Source organism: Muntiacus reevesi, chromosome 3, assembly GCF_963930625.1.
Source record: "Muntiacus reevesi chromosome 3, mMunRee1.1, whole genome shotgun sequence".
NCBI classification, from domain to species: domain Eukaryota; kingdom Metazoa; phylum Chordata; class Mammalia; order Artiodactyla; family Cervidae; genus Muntiacus; species Muntiacus reevesi.
In genome coordinates this window covers 129,765,894-129,784,397 of record NC_089251.1, presented here as the reverse complement: position 1 = coordinate 129,784,397, position 18,504 = coordinate 129,765,894, and the positions used below count along the sequence as shown (strand labels likewise).

The 18,504-nt window shown below is 57.5% G+C and overlaps 1 protein-coding gene across 1 annotated transcript; it reads left to right on the top strand.

Moving 5' to 3' along the window:
- Positions 1–1,523: 1,523 nt before the first annotated feature.
- On the top strand, positions 1,524–13,837 carry WNT10A (Wnt family member 10A). The gene is made up of 4 exons (XM_065927653.1): positions 1,524–1,648; positions 2,689–2,951; positions 10,215–10,594; positions 13,340–13,837. The coding sequence occupies exons 1-4, from the start codon at positions 1,536–1,538 to the stop codon at positions 13,835–13,837; spliced, it is 1,254 nt and encodes a 417-aa protein (XP_065783725.1). The 5' UTR covers positions 1,524–1,535.
- The last annotated feature ends 4,667 nt before the right edge of the window (positions 13,838–18,504 follow it).

The window sequence follows — 18,504 nt, the reverse complement described above, 5'->3', positions numbered from 1 at the left end:
ATCCGGTACACTCATCCTGCCAGGCGAACCTACTGTTCAGCTGGGATACGAGGACAGAAAGGGATCCCAGAGAGGAGTGGCTCTGAGCCAGGAAGCTGGTGTTCGGGAGCTCCCAGAGGACCAAGAGGCAGGGCCAAGGTGAGACCTGGGGTATCTACAGGCTGGGCGTGGGGAAGGAGGACTCACCGTTGGGACTGCTGCTGCTATGTTCAAGTGGGCTTTGATCCAGCTCTTCCACTATCTTGCTGGGTGACCTTGAGTAAGTCATGACCCTCTCTGAGCCTCAGTATTTTCTTATGAAATAAAAGGGGATGAAATAAGATGACCTCAAAGCACACTTTTAGGGTTAAAAGGCTGTCTAATCCCTCCTCTTAGGGTATGCCACCCCTGGATACTCTGCTCCCAGACAAGCATCCACTGGTGTCCCAGGACTTTTACCTTCACTGGCTCATTGATGAGATGAGGTGGGTCTCATTAACCTCATTTCACTGAGGCAGAGGGTGGCTTGGTGTCCAGGAGGCACCTGTTGAAGGTCGCACAGCCAAAAAGAGCGAGATGAGGGCGGGGTGGGGGGGGGGCAGGGGGAGGCTGCCAACCCCCTCTGCAGGACCCCACACCTGCCTCAGCAGCCAAGCCTGGGAAGTCCCTCCTGAGGTGGGGGAGGCGAACAGAGGGCCAGCCCCTCCCAGTCCCTGCAGGTGTGTATATGCGGCAGGGGGTAGGGGGAGGTGGGGGGGGGGGTGGCTTCCCAGCAGCTGCGGCTCAGCCCGGCGCACACACCTCACAGTAACACACACCTTCCCACACAAACCAGCCAGCCGGCTCACTGGCACCGCCCTGGGCCTGATCGCGCAGACCCCGACACCTCTTCTGCCCGCCCCTCCCCGCACGGTCTGCACCGCGTCTCCCACCCCAATGCTGAGCAGACACAGTGGCCTGGGGAGGAGTACACGCCTCTGCCCCCCTCCCCCTCGTCGTGACGTCACGTGGGGTAGAGCCCTGAGACACGGGGGTTGGGGGGAGGAAAGGGGAGGCGGCCGAGCTCCCCGAGCCGGGACAGTCACTCACTCTTTTGGGCGGTGGGGCCGGGCACAGACAGCGCCGCCCCCCCACAACTCCCCCCACCCCGCCGCCCGCCTCGCGAGCCCTAGGAAGCGCAGGCTCACCGCGCTGTGCTCGGGGGCTCCCCGGCACCCCAGCCTCTCTTCCCTAGCCCACAGCACCTCCGGGCCCCCCTTACACTCAAGAGGCACCAGGAGTTGTTGCAGGGGGGCCTCGGGAAATTCCCCGAACCCCTGTGCCAGGAGGTGCCCGGTGCGCCCGCCCGCCGCCCCCCCCCCCCGAGGGCGGTGCCCGGGGGCGCTGCCCCATGGAGCAGGGAGGCGGGCACCGTCTGCTCTGGGAGCCGTGACCCGAGTCGGAGCTGTGTGTCGCAGCCGCCCCGACCCCCCGCGGATCATGCGCCGTCGCCCCTGGCTCGCCGGTCCCACCGGGCTGTGAGCCCCCCACTCCTGGCCCATCACGGCCTGCGCGCGATGGGCAGCACTCACCCTTGCCCCTGGCTGCGGCTCCGACCTCGGCCCCAGCCGCGGCCCGCGCTCTGCGCTCTCCTCTTCTTCCTACTGCTGCTGGCTGCCTCCGTGCCCAGGTGAGCCCTCACCTTATGCCCCGCCCTCCTGGAGAGCTGGGACCCCCAGCCACCCGGGCCTCGGCGCGCCTGCTGGGGCAGGGGACCCTGAAAGGAGGGAGGGACGGTGTCGCAGGAAAGTGTTGATGACCAATGAAAAGAGTACTCTCACAGGAGGGGGTTGAACTGGTGACAGAATAAGGGCAAGCCAAGGAGACCGGGCAGTGCCCAGAAGAGTGATGGCTACTAGAGGGGGAAGTGTGTTTAGGGGGCAGCAAGTGCCAACGTGGAGTCCCTGCTATGCTGGGGGTACATAACTCGCACCAGGAGTAAGCTCAAATTGCCAAGCTTTACCTTGGAGATTGCCCCTAGGCAGAGGCAGAGGGTGGGAGTCCAAAGGGGTCGCCCAGGTGAAGTCAATGAGAGATGGCAGCTAGAAGTGTCCTTAGGGTGCATATGCATGTGTGTGTGCGTGTCTTTCTGTCTGTGGTCAAGTGAGCCCAGCAAGCTGAGTTGTAAACAGCAGTCTGTGTGTGCACATGTGTGGATATGAGGGCTCATGGATCAATGTATGTTCAGATGAACATGTGTGAACTTGTGAGTGTCCGTGTGTATGTGTATAACTATGTCTGAGGAAGTGTACATGTGGGTAAGTGTTCCTGCATCTGTGTGTCCACTTCAATGTGTGCACAAGTGTGCCTGCATGAATGTGACTGTCTGAAGCATGCCGTTGGGAGTGGTCTCCCGGAAAGCGCTGCACTTGAGCGCATCAGTGCCTCAGGATGTACTTATGAAATACTGTGTGCGCAGGCATACCGGATGTGTGCGCATTTGCACGTGTTAATCAGTATGGGTGTGCAGCCCAGTGGGCTGTCTTGGAGGGGAGGATGGTGAGAAGGTCAAGAAAAGGAGAGTGCTTTGGGGGTACACTGATGGGCTCAACCCTGGAAAGCAGGGGTTGGAACAGATGGATTATGGCCTTTGGAACAGAATGTGTATAGTTAGATGGGGCACTCCTAGCCCCCAAAACATTCACCCACCCCAACCCCACCTGCCTGCAGGTCTGCACCCAACGATATCCTGGGCCTCCGCCTCCCCCAGGAGCCCGTGCTCAACGCCAACACGGTGTGCCTGACTTTGCCAGGCTTGAGCAAGCGGCAGATGGAGGTGTGTGTGCGCCACCCTGACGTGGCTGCTTCAGCCATCCAGGGCATCCAGATCGCCATCCATGAGTGCCAGCACCAGTTTCGGGATCAGCGCTGGAACTGCTCTAGTCTCGAGACTCGAAACAAGATCCCTTATGAGAGTCCCATCTTCAGCAGAGGTAGCTGCCCCTCACCCTCACCCTTGCCCTGCCCACCCCATTCAGCACCCCCACTCCAGAGGTGATCTGCCAGCCGTCCCCTAACCCACTCCCTCAAGCTGGCAAGCTCCCCAGGTGCTCATCTCTTAGCCGTGTTGCTCTTCTCCTGCCTCTTTCTGCTCTGGGCAAGTCCATGGTTGGAGGGTGGGGGGTGGGCAGTCTGACAAACGGGGCAGATGTGACTCCAGGCTGGGCTGTGTGGGATGCAGGTGGCAGGTTTCATCCCTGAGAACTGAACTCCTGGGTTATCCTGCCCTGAGATGGACTCTGCATATCTCAGGCCCAGGAAATAACCATATCTGTCACCTGCCTCAATTTAACCTATACCCAACTAGTAAATAGCATTTAGGATGGAGGGCCTGTGATGAACTATCCAGAATCCACACGAAGAGGGGTCAGGGACCTTTGCCCAACAGTGTAGGTGAGGGAAGCCTAAGTAGGTAAAACTATACTTCGCAGAAGCCTTTCCCAGCAGGGAACACCACCAGCCTCCCTGTCATCCTTGCTGCCCCTGCAAACCCTCTCTGAATCAGAGGCACTGGGTGTGTGCCTGTCTTCTGCCCAATAGGCTTCACTTACGGTTCTGCCTATCCCTTTTCCCCTCGTGGCTGGGAGAAGCTGCAACCTACTATCTGTCCCCCTCCCTGGACTTTTGGGTGACCCACCCGGACAATCCCTAGAGTGGCTTGGGCTGGAGATGGCAGGCGCTTTCCTCATCAGTTCCCCTCACACCCACCTCCTGCCCTGGTTTCTTAAGCTTTGATTCAGGTCTTTGGGAAAAGATGGGGGTCTTGCCTCCTGGAAGGACCTAACTGTCTCTCTCTCTTCCGCGCAACTACTCGGGTGGGACAGCGTGGGGACCTGACTCCTTGGGACTTGTACGATTCTCAGGTGACAGGAGAGGGGGCCAGGTACCCCTGTACTGGGTGGCTTTTGGGCCCACGGGCTTTTGGGAGAGTCAGACTCTAATGTACCCTAAATTCAGAAAGAACTGAGTCAGGGGCATTCCCTGTCTACCAGGACCCCTCCGAGCATCCCCGGAGCCCCCAAGTCAGGGGCCACCCCAGCCTCCCCCAGCCCAGCCCCTGGCCGCCTGCCCCGCCCCCGCGCGCTCTCCCCGCTCCCTCCCCCGCGCGCCCGGGGCGCTGTTTCTCCCCGGCCGAGCCCAGCCCGACGCGTGTGGCGGCATGCAGCCGCGAACTAATCCCCGCGGGCCGCGGCAGACGGCTCCCGGCCCCAGCCGCGCGCCTCTCAAAGAGGGCGACCCCCCCACCCACCCCGTCCCCGCGCTCCCGCCCCGCCGCCCCCGAGCCCCTCTAGCCGTCTGCCGGGAGAGGATGCCCGCGACCCCCGGCCGATCGGCCGGCCCGATCCGGCCGGGCGCCCCGCCCTGGCCGCCCCCGCTGCCGCCTGGCTCACGGACACGAAGTGACAGGCCCCTGCATCTCTCCTGCCCCGGCCGGGTTGGGCCGGCGCTCCCCGCTGCCGCGCGCCCGAACCCACTCCGGGATTCTGGGTCACCCGCGCTCCCCGACGTCCGGTTCTCGCCAGCGTTGGGCCCCGAGTTTGCTCCGGGTTCCGCTCGCTGAGGACTCGGGCACCTCTGTCTCTTCGGGGGAGGCGAGGCTAGCTCTTCGCCCCTCTTCCCGGGGCCTCCGTGTCCCCTCTATCCCTCTGGTCCTCCTAACCCCTCTAGACCGAGTGAACCCAGGCGCCCCGACTGCTTCGACCGGGGGAGGCCCGCTCGGGCTGGTGGAGGACACGGGGGCTTTGCAGCTTGGGGGAGAGTTCGGAGCGGTGGAACCCCGCGGGGTTGGCGCTGTGCCAGGCGCTCCTGGGTTCACCTGCAGTTTAATAAGCGGGAGGTGAGCTGGGGGGACTGGTAGAGGGGGAGGTGAGGTGTGGAGGGGGGGAGACTTGCCGGGGCTAGCCGGCACGGGGCGGCGCCCAGCGCGGGGAGGGGGCGGGACAGCGCGGCTCCTCGACTCCTGCAGGGAGGCTGGGCTCCTGCCTTTGGCCTCAGAACTCCGGCCTACCTTTGCGGCTTCTGCCTCTCCCTGCGCCCCCACCTCCCCCCTGGCAACACCTCATTTCTACCTCTCCATCCTCCTCGGAGGATGGCCTCCTCAGAGGGCTTCTGGAAAGAAATGTCCACCCCCCACCCCTCTGCTCACCTCCCAGGGCCACCATTGCGCTGCCTCACTCACTCCACACACTTGTGGGACCATTTTCTTGGCCCATCACCTCAAGGACTAGCTAAATTTGAATCCCATGGGCCAGTCTTGGCGGTAAGGAGCCCCTGGACTGGATTCTTCCCCCAGTCTCCCTTCTTTTCAAGTCACAGATTGTCCATGAGGAGATCAGGTGACCCCAGTTTCCCCATATGGAATATCAGTATGGTGACCCCTCTTCTGACCCAGGCTGCCAGTGGAGTTCTTTTAAAGGTGCACTTGGGCTTCCCACGTGGCTCAGTGGGTAAAGAACCCACCTGCCAATGCAAGAGACATAAGAGACGTCAGTTTGATCCCTGGGTGGGGAAGATTCCCTGGAGGAGGGCATGGCAACCTACTCCAGTATTCTTGCCTGGAGAATCCGAATGGACAGAGGAGCCTGGTGGGTTACAGGCCATGGAGTTGCAAAGAGTCGGACAGAAGTGACTTAGCATGCACATGCATGCGGCCATGTTTAAAATTCAGAGATTGCTTCCAGGAGGTGGTCCCCCAGGTCTTCCACCTGAGTACTGTCACTGTCATCTAATTGTCCTGACACTTTCCCTGCAATGGGTTGGTTGAAGGGATGGAGTTCTCATGTAGGAGGTAGAGGGAAGGGTGTTTGAGCACCTGGGATGGGTGCTAGGGAAGCAGGACACACAATAGGGCTTTCCCCAACCAAGGAGAGGGAGGTGGGGCTGCTGGAACCTGGGAGTTGGGAGGCAGGGAGAGTGGGGACTAGAGTCCTAAATAAACTGTGAGAGGACCACCCCCATCTCAGAGGCAGCTGTGACCCAAGGATCCTGATATCCCCAGCTTTCAGTTTTGAGGACTCACACGGTTGGTGCTTGGGTGGGTGCTGGACAAACATTGGCTAGAAGGGGCTCTTTATTATGTGGATTAAAGAACTCCATCTCTTACTCAGGATGCAGGGACCAGAGGGAGATTTGAGAAAGAGGCTGTTTAGAGCTGGACTTGGGCACTGGAGTTAGAGGGGATGAGAGGACAGGGACAGATGTGGTGGAGAGAGTAGATTCATGCAGCAGGTCCTGGAGCACTGGCACAGTTTGGGTACTGCCCTCCCTAAGGCCCAGACTCAATCAGAATGGATGGAAAGAGGGGGCGTGAGGCTCTGCAGTAAGCCAGGCTCCCAGCCCAGGAGAACCCAGCAATTTGAGAGTCTAGCCTCTGCTCTCCAAGGCCCTGGCTCTTTGTCTCCCACCTTTTACATTTACCCTCAAGGAGTCTTGTTTTTGTGTGTGGGCTTGGGATATGTGATGGTACTCACATGGGGAGACTGAGGCACAGGCAATCATATCCTAATGATTATCCTAACCATAATCATAATCATATCCTAACAGGATCACCTAAAGTCCTGTTATTCTTGTTTGTTTAGTCACTAAGTTGAGTCCGACTCTTTGGCAACTACCTCTTGGACTATAACCCACCAGGTTCCTCTGTCCATGGGGTTTCCCAGGCAAGAATAATGGAGCGCATTACCATTCCCTTCTCCGGAAGGAGACCTTCCCAACCCAGGGATCGAACAACTTACCCAAAACATATTAAGTACTTGCTGTGTGCTGATCACTGTTCTGAAGCACTTTACCTGTACTGTAGGATCTTCAAACAAACCCCATGCACTAGGTTCTATCATTATCCTCCTTTTATAAATGAAGCTTAGAGAGGTTGGGTAACTTGCCATTAGTCACACAGCTTGTACATGAGCTGCAGAGCCAGGACTCAAGTGTAGGCCAGCTGTTCTTAGAGATTGCACTCAACCTTCTGCATACTGCCTCCCAAGCTGCAAGGCCACCATGATCTCCTACCTGGTGCCTAGAGGTGAACTGGTACAATGGAGAAGTAATCCAAAAAATGGAACTGACATGCACACATGTACACACGCACTCTCACACACCAGCACCTACCCATAGTTGTGAAGACGTGACGCTACATTCAGTGTCACTCCTAAGTGTTCCCACATATATGCAACCCTCTCTCTCTCAGGCCGGGAACATGAACATGCACAGATTATTTGCACACAGATTATTTGTGTGGAGGGAATGGAGACCAGACTTCTCCACCTCTCCTCCCTCTTTGACTTGAATGGGCAGGTCCCAAGCTTCTCTAAGCCTTCCTAGTTCCCACTGGCTCCCGAGTCCTCTCTCCTCCACACTTCCCTGCCCTCCAAACCTCCTCCCCCAGCCCCTTCCTGGCCGTTGGCTGCGTCCTGTAGCAGCAGCTGACTCCAGTTAGATGCTGGCAGTCCCTGTCCCAGATCAAAGGCAGGGCGGCTAATTGTGCGTCTTAACGAGCCCCCACCCCCCAGTGCTCCGGGCAGCCCAGCTGGCCAAGGCCCCACCCCTCTCCCCCTCCAGCTGGCCAGCTGGCACTGTGCCTGCGTCTGCCCCAGACAGTTGGGGCCAGAACCGAAACTGGGGCCCAGAATGGGAGCTGGGGGCAGACCCAATGGGCTGGCCTTCTCTGAATGCTTGCAGCAGAGGGTGACCACACAAGGCTTGCCTGGTCACTCCTACGCGTGGCTGTGAGAGGTGCCAGAGGCCATGGGATGGTGTCTTTAGCTGCCCAGGGTAGGTAGGGGTGTTCTTTGTAGGCTGTGGGCTACATTTCTCCAGACTCCTCTAGGCCTGCCCTTGAATGTAATGCAGCCTGGAAGATGGTGGTTGGGTTGGCCCAGCACATCTCCTGGGGCCGCAACTTGCTCTTTCCTGGTGTTATGCATAGACAGAGGACTAGGAACTGTGCTATCTGGGTTTCTTACTCAGCAGCAGATCTTCTTCAGAGCCAAATGTCCTTCAGTAGAAAGTGGCCAGGCCTGGGAGCTGGGAGAACTGGGGCTGGGCCCAGCTACATACATTTCCCCTCTTTGGTACAGTGTGTGTAAGTGTGTGTGTGTGTGTGTGTGTGTGTGTGTTGGGAGGGGTGCTTTCTGGGCTGCCTCTGGTGGTCTATATATGGCCATTTGTCCTAGAAGCAGGCTGATGACTCCTCCACCCCAAGCAATAAGTGCTCAGGGTCCCACAGATAAAAGGCAAGGGATAAATACAGGGTGTGTGCCTCAGCTAGAGTCTGCCTTTCTTTCCCTTGGGCCCCACCTCCCAGGGCATTGTCTACTCCTATGCAACTCCCACCAGTTCCCAGAGCCCCCTCTGAGGGCTCCTGCCTATTCTCTGTTCCTTCCTGTTTCCTCAGAGCTGGGTTTTTCTTAGAAAAGGTCCTGAGATGTCATCGGCTGGAATGAGAAGCTAAAGAGGGACCATCTGCTTTATGGGCTTCTGGTGACCCAAGCGATTTGTTCTAGAGTGGCCATGAGCTGCAGAGCTCCGGGCCTGGCTGGGGAAACAAGGAAGGGCAATAGCCTGAAACTGCAGCAGCAGTGGGTGAAGTCAGACAGCAGGAAGGAACTTCTCAATAATATCAAGTGTTTACATAGTCCTTACTAGGAGTAAGGTATTATCCTAAGCAATTTAAATTTCTTAACTCAGTTCTTGGAACAACAATGAGACAGATGTTTTACAGATGAGAAAATTGAGGCACAGAGAGGTCAAGTCACTTGGCCAAGGTCACATAGCTATTACCAGCTAGTAAGTGGAAGAGCCAAGATTGAAACCCAGGCAGTCTGGCTCCAGAGTTCATATTTTTTTACACATCTTGTTTTCTGTTTTTGTTTTTTTGCCAGGCAGGGAGAGGGGGACAGGGCCCTGTGATGCAGAGGGTGAGCATTAGGGGCGGGACTGGGTTAAGGTCTCTGTCCAGTCCTGATTGGCTCTCTGGGGTCAGTGAGGCCTCCAAGTCTTCTCAGTCTTGATGCTGAGGTAGTAGGATTTGGAGTTTTTTCTTCTGAATCTCTGGCCTCTCCTAAGCCATCAGCTCCTAGCTGAGTTCTGGCTTCCCTACAGGTGTCTACGGCTCAGCCGAATCTCCTGCTCATGTGGGAGCTGTTACTGCCCTTGGTTTCTCCCACTGCTCACACTCTCTCGGGTTCAGAGGCTGGTCAGAGACCTGCCCTTAGCTGGTCCTTTCTCAGATACAGAATAAGATGCAGCTTGCAGGTCCAGAAGCCCAACCCTCCTCTGCAAGTAGGCCTCCCCCTGCCACAGACCCAGAGGATGGCTCAAGCTGGGAATGTCAAGAAGGAGGAGCAGTGTAGACAAGTCCTGGGCTCCTGAGAGTCACCCATCTGGGAAGCTTTGCACCCCTGAGCATCTCATGAAGGCATCTCCCTTAGCTAACTGTTCCTTCTCAGTGTTCAACATGACTATACTCTTAACCCCGAGTCAGCAGGGGGCTCACTCCTAGCATCCTTGAGACGATCTCTTCAGCTAACCTGAAAAAACCGCAGGCAGGGTGGCTGGGCAATGCCCTTTTCTGAGCAGACTTTCTGGGATGTCACGTGGACAGGGAAGGGGGAAATTCCGCTGACACTTTTCCCTCCCTCTGGTACCTGGCCATAAGAAGGTGTTCTGTGATGTGCCCAAAGGGATGGCTGCAGTCAGGATATCTTGGGGCTGGGAACCTTAGGAGGACACTGTCTCCTCTTACTTACCCTTCTGCCCATTACCATCCCTTGGGGCCCAGAATTCCATCACTGGTAATTTATTTCTTTTAGGTTAAAATTTGCCTTCTTTCTGCAGGCTTATCTTAAAATTGCAAATATTGCATGAGAGGTAATAACGTAAGTCTTTGATGGCAAAAAAAAAAAAAATGTTTACTAGATAGTGTCTGTCCAATGGGAGAGCTGTAGACACAAATCCGACTCTTGAGCTTGCTAAGGGTGAAGGGAAAGGACTTCAAAAAGGAGGGCTGTGGGGAGACCTCCCGTATTCCATCCCGCGTGCAGAACTTCCGGTGGTGTAATTTCTGCCCCTCTCTGAGTCTATGTCCTTGTACCAGATCCCTCCCCCGACCAACACTGGGCCCTGCTTCCCCTCGGTGCGGTGAGAAGGCTGGGTGAGGAGGGCCCCTCAAAGGCCGTTTCCCGCATTTCTACGCCCAGGTTTCCGAGAGAGTGCCTTCGCCTACGCCATCTCGGCAGCCGGCGTGGTGCACGCGGTATCCAATGCCTGCGCCCTGGGCAAACTGAGGGCCTGCGGCTGCGACGCGTCCCGGCGCGGCGACGAGGAGGCCTTCCGTCGGAAGTTGCACCGCCTGCAGCTGGAAGCGCTGCAGCGCGGCAAAGGCCTGAGCCACGGAGTTCCCGAGCACCCTGCCCTGCCCCCTGCCAGTCCCGGCCTGCAGGACTCCTGGGAGTGGGGCGGCTGCAGCCCTGACGTGGGTTTTGGAGAGCGCTTCTCTAAAGACTTTCTGGACTCCCGGGAACCTCACAGAGACATCCATGCGCGCATGAGGCTCCACAACAACCGAGTAGGGAGGCAGGTGAGCGCCCCACCCCGCTGGGCCGGCTCAGACCCCTCTGCCTAGGGCCCCTCCCCTCCCCCGGCTCATCTCTCCTCTGGAGACCTTATCACTGCCCCTAACTCAACAACTTATCGTTGTGTGTGCTTAATCTCTCAGTCCTGTCCGACTCTTTGCAACCCCATGGACTGTAGCCCTCCAGGCTCCTCTGTCCATGGGGATTCTCCAGGCAGGAATACTGGAGTGGGTTGCTATGCCCTCCTCCAGGGGATCTTCCCAACCCAGGTCTCCTGCAGCAGATTCTTTACTTTCTGAGCCACCAGGGAAGCCCCAACTTATCATTGCCCCCTCCTAATTTGGTCATCAAATGTGTGTTGGCTAGCTACTGTGCGCCAGGAACCAGACTAGGCCTGGGGCTATGAGGACAAAACAGCCTCAGACCTGGAAGAGCTTCCCCTCTGCTGAGCAGCCTGATCCTCCCAGTTCCTGCTGTGAGCAGAGGGAAGAGCTCTGGGTTGCAGTCAGGACCTCCAAGTCTAGGCCTAGCTCTGCCACTCAGTCTCCTCCCCTATAAAGTGAGAAGGTTGAACTGGATGATCCGTAACACTCCCTAGTGCGAATGTTCCTTGATTCTGTTTCCCTATGCTTAGACACCCCTCCTCTCCCAGGCTTTCTGTGCAGAAGGAGAAATTCCTGCAAAGGGAGATTCCCTGGGGCCATAGTGGTACTGTGTTATGTTTTCATCCTCCTTTCTCTGCACCCCCTGCCACCTCCAATATTCATACTCCCTGAAAGGGTCATTCATTTTAAATGGGGCTCCCCCCTTTAAGAAGAAGAGGAGGAGGAGGAGGAGGAGAAGGGGGGAGGGGGTGGAAGAGAAGGAAAGGGAGGAAGAGGAAGGAGAAGAGGGGGAGGAGGATGAAGGAGAGGAGAGGGTGGAAGGGAGGGGGAAGAGGAGAGGGAGAGGACAGAAAGGATGAAACAAAGGAAGGGAGACATGGAGGAAAGAAAGAAGGGAAAGTAATAGCACACATTCGATTTATTGAGTCCTTTCTCTGTGTTAGGCATTGTTCTGGAGCATTTTACTGCATATTCACGTATTTCACTACAACCTACCTATGAAGGTTCTATTATTCACCTCATGTTCAGATATGGAAAGTGAGGCACAAATAGACTAAGAAGCTTGGCTAAGGTGATGCAACTAGTGAGAAAGTGGCAGAGGCAGGATTCACCTCCAAGCAGTTGAGCCCTGAATGCTTTTGTTCTATAGTGTAGTCTACATGAAGATGCCTCCCTAGCCCTTGTGGTAGCTCAGCACCCTCTTTTCTTGGCTACTCAGCCCCCTGTCCCTTCTCTCGGCCCCGCCCTGTCTGCTCAGGCCTTGTGTCTGACTTCCTGTCACTCTGGCTGGCACTTTCTCCATCTCATTCCCCTTTCTCCTGGCTTCTCAGCCCAGGCCGGTTCACCTCCTTCTTCCACAAAGACTGGAGCTGATTCAGCTCTCCCATCATGACTGAGAGGTGAGGTAAACTGAGGCATATCCACCCTCAGGTCACGTCCAGCTCCCACCCGGTTCTACCCTGTTCATGCAGCTCTTTTCCCAAGCTTCCATTACTACCTCAGCCCATACCAACAGTGCCTCCTCCTCCTTGTTAAACTGGTTAATTAATGGCTGCTGCCTGTGGGAAGCAGATGTTCTGGAGCTGTTGGCCTGGGGAGGCACTGGGCTGCTTTCCACGTGGTGTTGACACCACAGGCTGCACATAGAAGCTGCAGAGCCTTTTAAGACTTGGAGGAATGGGGTCCCTCTCTTATGGCCCTGTTGCCCAGGTTTGAGGCCCCCCCCCCCCCCCCCCGATCATTGCTTTGTGTTTTTTGAGTGGAGCAGGGGGAGGGCCATATGGCCACTTTCCTCTAGGGTCTCTGGTGAGGATAACGTGAAGGGGCTCTTTGGGAGGAGACTCAGCAGAGCAGGCTAAGGGCTGGGCAAGAAGTGGGTAGGTTGTATTATGGTAACTAGCTCCCTTGGAAGCCCAGGAGCCTCTCCCTACTTTCGTTGCCCTGGGGGTCTGGCTCTTTGCGTTCCCTTTGGTTCTGTGTTCAGGTTGAGCCTTTGGCTCCTGTTGATGCTGTTTCCTGGGAGGAATGGTGGCACTCAGTGCTGGGCAGAATAAGCCCCAGCCTGTATGATGGGGAGGAGGGGAAGGGGAATCTCTCCAGGCCCTGGCCCTCCCCTTAGGCTCCTTGCAAAGTGCTATAGGGCCCAGAGGAAGAAAGGGGCTTTTTCAGACTCCCCACAGTCTCTGCTCACAGCCTGGAGTGCGGCCAGAGGCTTTGGGCTGGGAGGTAGTGGGGCCAGCACACCCCTGCTCCTGGTCCCCACCTGAGGGTTGGAAGAAGAGGGAATTTCCCTGAGGATCTGGGATCCCCCTCAGGAAGCAAGAGCCTCCAGCCCCAAGGGCCCCCTGCAGCTGCTGGGAAAGGCGGTGGGAGAGGAGGGGTGCAGGAAGGAGGGAATTCCCCTGAGGTCTGACCGGGTGGGCGGTGGAAGACAGAACAGCAGAAGAGGAGGCAGAACTCTTGTCCTGATTGCCTGGTTGAGAAGCTGTGCCACCCACCCACCGGCTTCGGGCCTCAGCCTTTGCCTCTGTTCAATGGGAGTTGGTTTGCAAAGCCTCTGAGATTCTCCCAGGCCAAGGTCTGCGTGGGGAGGAGGGCAGTGGGGCCGGCCGCGGGCGTCACCCTCCCCCGTGCCTCCCTCTGCAGGCGGTGATGGAGAACATGCGGCGGAAGTGCAAGTGCCACGGCACATCAGGCAGCTGCCAGCTCAAGACTTGCTGGCAGGTGACGCCCGAGTTCCGCGCGGTGGGGGCGCTGCTGCGCAGCCGCTTCCACCGCGCCACGCTCATCCGGCCGCACAACCGCAACAGCGGACAGCTGGAGCCCGGTCCCGCGGGGGCACCCTCGCCCGCCCCGGGCCTTCCGGGGCCACGGCGCCGCGCCAGCCCCGCCGACCTGGTCTACTTCGAGAAGTCGCCGGACTTCTGCGAGCGGGAGCCGCGCCTGGACTCGGCGGGCACCGTGGGCCGCCTCTGCAACAAGAGCAGTGCGGGCCCCGACGGCTGCGGCAGCATGTGCTGTGGCCGCGGCCACAACATCCTTCGGCAGACGCGCAGTGAGCGCTGTCACTGCCGCTTCCACTGGTGCTGCTTCGTGGTCTGCGAGGAGTGCCGCATCACGGAATGGGTCAGCGTCTGCAAGTGAGCCGACGGCTCTCCTCCCTCAGGCTGGCCCTCTGTGGCCTGCCGTCTTGGCCGAGCATTACCTTTGGTTCCTGAGAGTGGAGGCTGGACCACAAGATTTTATAGGAACCTCCCAGCTCTGAGGTCATCAAGACTTCAATCTCGGGACAGTTCAGGCTTGCTTGGACCTCCCCCACTCACTTCTGTGGGCTCCAGGACCGATTTCCCTTCCCAGATCTCTGCCCCAAGCTCAGACAGCTCCGTTGGGCTGGGGGTTACCCCACACTTTAGGGCAGTGTCAGCCAGGCATGCTCTGGGCTTGCCTCCTTTTATCTCCTCACCCCTTCCCCTGGAGTGGGAGGAAACCAATGGAAGCTGGTGGGTAGGGGGAGGAGGAGTACAAAGAAGAAATGGACATCACTGAGCTGAAGTGTTTCCACAGAGGCCTCAGAGGTTCTCCTCCACAAGCCCCTGCCCCTCGTTCATTTAACAAATATTTATTTTGCACTCTTTGTGGCCTGGCACTCTGCGGGGATGAGAGGTGCTGGGGATACAGATGTGAATAAGAGACACAGCACCTACCCTCTTGGAGTTTACATTCTGGCTGGGGAAGATGGGCAATAAACAAGAAAATGCACAAGCAAGGGCATTTCAGACAATGCTGTGTGATGTGAAGAAAATAAAGCAAGGTGCTATATAAGAGTGATTTGTGGGGAGTAGGACCCCTTTAGATAAAGCAGCTGGTTGGAGAGAACTGCACGCTGAGACCTCATGATGAGGAGAGCTGTGCTAAAATATTTGTGTAAAATGTGTATGCTAAGTCGTTTCAGTTGTGTCTGACTCTTTGCGAGTCCATGGGCTATATGTAGCCTGCCAGGCTCCTCTGTCCATGAGGATTCTCCAGGCAAGAATACTGGTGTGGGTTGGTGTGGGTGTGGGTTGCCATGCCCTCCTCCAGGGGATCTTCCCAACCCAGGGATCGAACCCACATCCCCCACATTGCAGGCAGATTCTTTACTATCTGAGCCACCAGGGAAGCCCAAGAATACTGGGGAATCCAGGGGAACTTCCCAATCCAGGAATCGAACTGGAATCTCCTGCATTGTAGGCAGATTCTTTACCAGCTGAGCTACAAGGGAAGCCAGAGCCATGCACAAATTGAGGGTTAAGGGCTTTCCAGGCAGAGGCCATGTGAATGCAAAGGCTCTGAGGTCAGAAAGATCTCAGAAGGAACAGCAAAGAGACCAGTGTCATTGGAGGGAAGAAATCAAGGGACAGATGTCAGAAAGGAGCAGCCCAGGTGGGGGTAGGGGGATGGGCACATGATGTGTCCTTCCAGGCCAAGGTAAGGAGTTGGGATTTTATGTAAGAGAAATGGGAACCTTCAGAGGGTCTGAGGCAGGCAAGTGTCATGGTCTGATTCCCACATAGATTGCTGTCTGGGGAACTGAATGACTGGGGACAAGTTGACAGCAGGGGGCCAGGGAGGAGAGACACCAGAGATAAGGCCTGGATTAGATGGGAGGTGGTGGGGAAGTTGGCAAGGGGCCGGATCAGGAGCCCTGGAGGCCAGAGCTCTAGCTGTCCACCTTATGCCTGAGCCCTCTGCCACAAGCCAGGACGAGTGTTGGCCAGCAGCACCCGTCAGCAGAGACAGGAGGCACTCTGAGAGCAGTAATCCTGGGCAAGACCCAGCTCAACCCAGCCAGCCCAGCGCCCCGGGGAGCAGGTGGGGCTAGGAGGTGCGGCCGGGGAGAAGGGTGTCGGGGGAGGGCCAGGAGACTCACTGTCTGGATTCTGGTCTCTCTGAGTCCAGGTAGGAGAGGCGGGGTGTGTAAGTAAGGCTGGCGGTGGGGGTCATCCTTTCTGGGCCTCTTGTGCCTCCAGTTCCCCAGTTTGGGAGTACCCCTTGGCAGGTCAGTTGGCATCCTGTCTAGACCCTCAGAAGAGCACTGCGGAGCTGGCAGCCTAGGTCCAGTGTTGCCCTCTCCTCGGCTCTCAGAACTGATGTTTTTCTGGAATAGACCCTCAAGGAGGAGGCAGTGGAGAGGGAGGGAGGGTCAGGATCTTGGAGAAAGTACACTTTGTCAACTTCATCCAGGCCTCCTGCTGCTCACAGTTGAGAGTCCTGCTGCCTGCCTCAGTTTACCCCAGAATGGCACCCTTCTTGATGAACCAACCAGTCAAGGATGAAGTCTTGTTCCTTTTCCCAGTTGCCAGCCTACACACATCTCCATACCTCCCTGGCCCTAACTCATGTCTCTCCACCCTGAGTAGGGGTGAGAAGGAAGGAAGCCCTCCTGGTGATGCACCCCTGTAGGCTCACCACCTGGGTGAGCTGCCCCCACTCACTTGCCCTCAGTTCCCTTCCCTCCAACTGCCTGCATCTCAGCAGCTCCCAGACATGCCTAAAGCAGCAGGGCCTTCCACATGCTCAGCTCTTCTGCCTCTGGAAAAGACAGGGTTTCTCTCCCCATCCCCCCAAAGACAGCCCCACAGGCAGGCGGGTAAGAGTCCCCCGGGAGGAGGGGTGGGCAGGAGCAGCCAGACACACCTGCCTCATTCCTTTCCTCTTGTTCACTCAGGAGGGAGCTGTGGGGGCTGGGTTACCTGCCTTCTTTCTCCCTGCCATTCAGGGTAGGAGGTAAGGGAGAGGCAATGAAGGTCTGGGGAGGCACTCCCAACTCCTCTAGCCCCCAGCAGTGTCCACTATATCATTAGCTGTGGCTTCAGCCTCCTCTGCCTTCCAGGCTTTAGGAGGACAGAGCTGGGGGAGGAGGACTGAAGAGAGATACAGAATGAGGTTTGGGATAATGAGGTAGGAGTTATAACACTGTAGAGGGTGTACCTCTAGAGGGAGGGGTGAGCTGCGGGGTGGAGCAGGGAACTGGACACCGGGTTGTGGGGGGCATATCCCAGTCAAACCAAGTCAAGTCATGGTGATCTGTTGTTGCTTATTCACTAAGCTGTGTCTGACTCTTTGTGACCCCGTGGACTATAGCCCACCAGGCTCCTCTGTCCATGGGATTTCCCAGGCAAGCATACTGGAGTGGGCTGCCATTTCCACCTCTAGGAAATCTTCCCAACCCTAGGATCGAAACTGTGTCCCCTGCATTGCAGGCAGATTACCTACCACTGAGCCACCAGGGAAACTCTCAAGGTGATCTGATATATGCTAACTTTACCTTATAAAGGAAGAGAGGGAAAGTTGGAGAAGGAACAAATAGGGTGTTGCCCACTCCCCAACCTCTCTCTGGGTCTGAAGCTGACTAGAGTTGAAAGCAAAGCTGGACCCCACATTTGAAAAGGAGTGTGTGGGACTTGGTTGGGACCCTAAAGCGAGATGTGCAGGTGATAAGGGGTGGGAAATGGGTCCCAAGAGGCATTGGGCTTATACACACTGGCTGAAAAGTGAGGCAGAAATCAATGTGCTGATTGGAAACAGGGAAAATACACTGAACTAAAGTGGGACGGTGAAGGTAAATGGGAGGGAGAACTTGCCAACAGCTCAGAAAGGACCAAGGTTCAGATCTGGACATGAGAACAGAAGGTGAACTAGAGTTCATTCAGATGGGGAGAAAGCCATCCCCACCCCAACACCTTTCACCTTGATGGACACTGGGCCAACTCCTTGCAGGAGCAAAAAGTACCATGGAGCCTGGATGGTCCCAAAGGGAAGAAGGGAGGGACCTAAGAGAGAATGAGGTGGTGGATAGATCAGCAGGCAGTGGTGGGGTTAAGGGTCAGGGAGAGGCAACCAGACTGGAGTCGGGGATCAGAACCCAGGCATCCTGCTTTTCAGTCGCCCAAGGTCCCTGGGCCAGAAAAAAGAAGGGAGAGGCAAGGTAGAGGCCTCTGCAACTGTAGGAGGGCCAGGTGGGTGAGAAGCAAGGTCGGGGGCATCCGGGCCCTCCCTTTGCCTTCCTCCGAATTAATGCGCCCTTAGCTAGCCCCCGGCAGGGGGCCTTCCACGTTGGAGCCTGGCCAAGCCCTAGTTGAGGCCTCCCTCCTTCGCTCCCCCCGCCCCTTCTCATGTGGTTGCCGGCAGCTGCCTGCGGTCGCCCCAACCCCTGCGCTCAAGGCTCGGGGACTTTCCAACAGGGGAAAAAATGACTTAATGAGAGTGCGAGCCGGGGGCGGGAGGGACAGGTCCCTGTAATCACCGCTCTGCTGTGGGGCCTGCGCGCCTCCGGGCCCTTCCCCGGCTTCCTGCTGCCAGCGGCCCCCTCGGGCTCCGCTGGGGGAGGGGGACGGGCTGGCTCGAGGGGATCCCTTTTCAAGTTCCAGGCTGTTTGGGGCCGTCCGGCTGCCTCTGCTCCCTAGCATTGTCCTGCGTGGAGGCTGGGACGCCCCATGATCCCTCGCTGGATTTCGTCCTTGAAGTTGAGGGGTTGCAGTCTTTCCCAGGAGCTAGGGTCCTCTGCTGATGGATTAGAGGGGTGCCGGATCCGGAGCAGCGCCCTTTTGCCACTTCGCGGCTGCGCACTTCCAAACGCCCCCGGTTGCTGTGGCAACCAGGGCAGTTGAGGTGTGTCCGCGGGGCTGGGAGGCGCCCACCGCCCCCCCCCACCCCTTTTCTCGCCGCCCTCCGGGCCAGGCCCGGCCGCTGCGGTGCGCGGGGGTGGGGGTGTGCCGTTACCAAGGCAAGGGTGCGCTAGGAGGGCACATTCTTCCCCAGGGTGGGAGCGC

Bases quoted from the DNA above. Each gene is read 5' to 3' on its own strand.
- WNT10A (XM_065927653.1), top strand. From the start codon at position 1,536: ATGGGCAGCACTCACCCTTGCCCCTGGCTGCGGCTCCGACCTCGGCCC. The intron at 1,649-2,688 runs GTGAGCCCTCAC...ACCTGCCTGCAG, and splicing joins CTGGCTGCCTCCGTGCCCAG to GTCTGCACCCAACGATATCC. The intron at 10,595-13,339 runs GTGAGCGCCCCA...CTCCCTCTGCAG, and splicing joins ACAACCGAGTAGGGAGGCAG to GCGGTGATGGAGAACATGCG.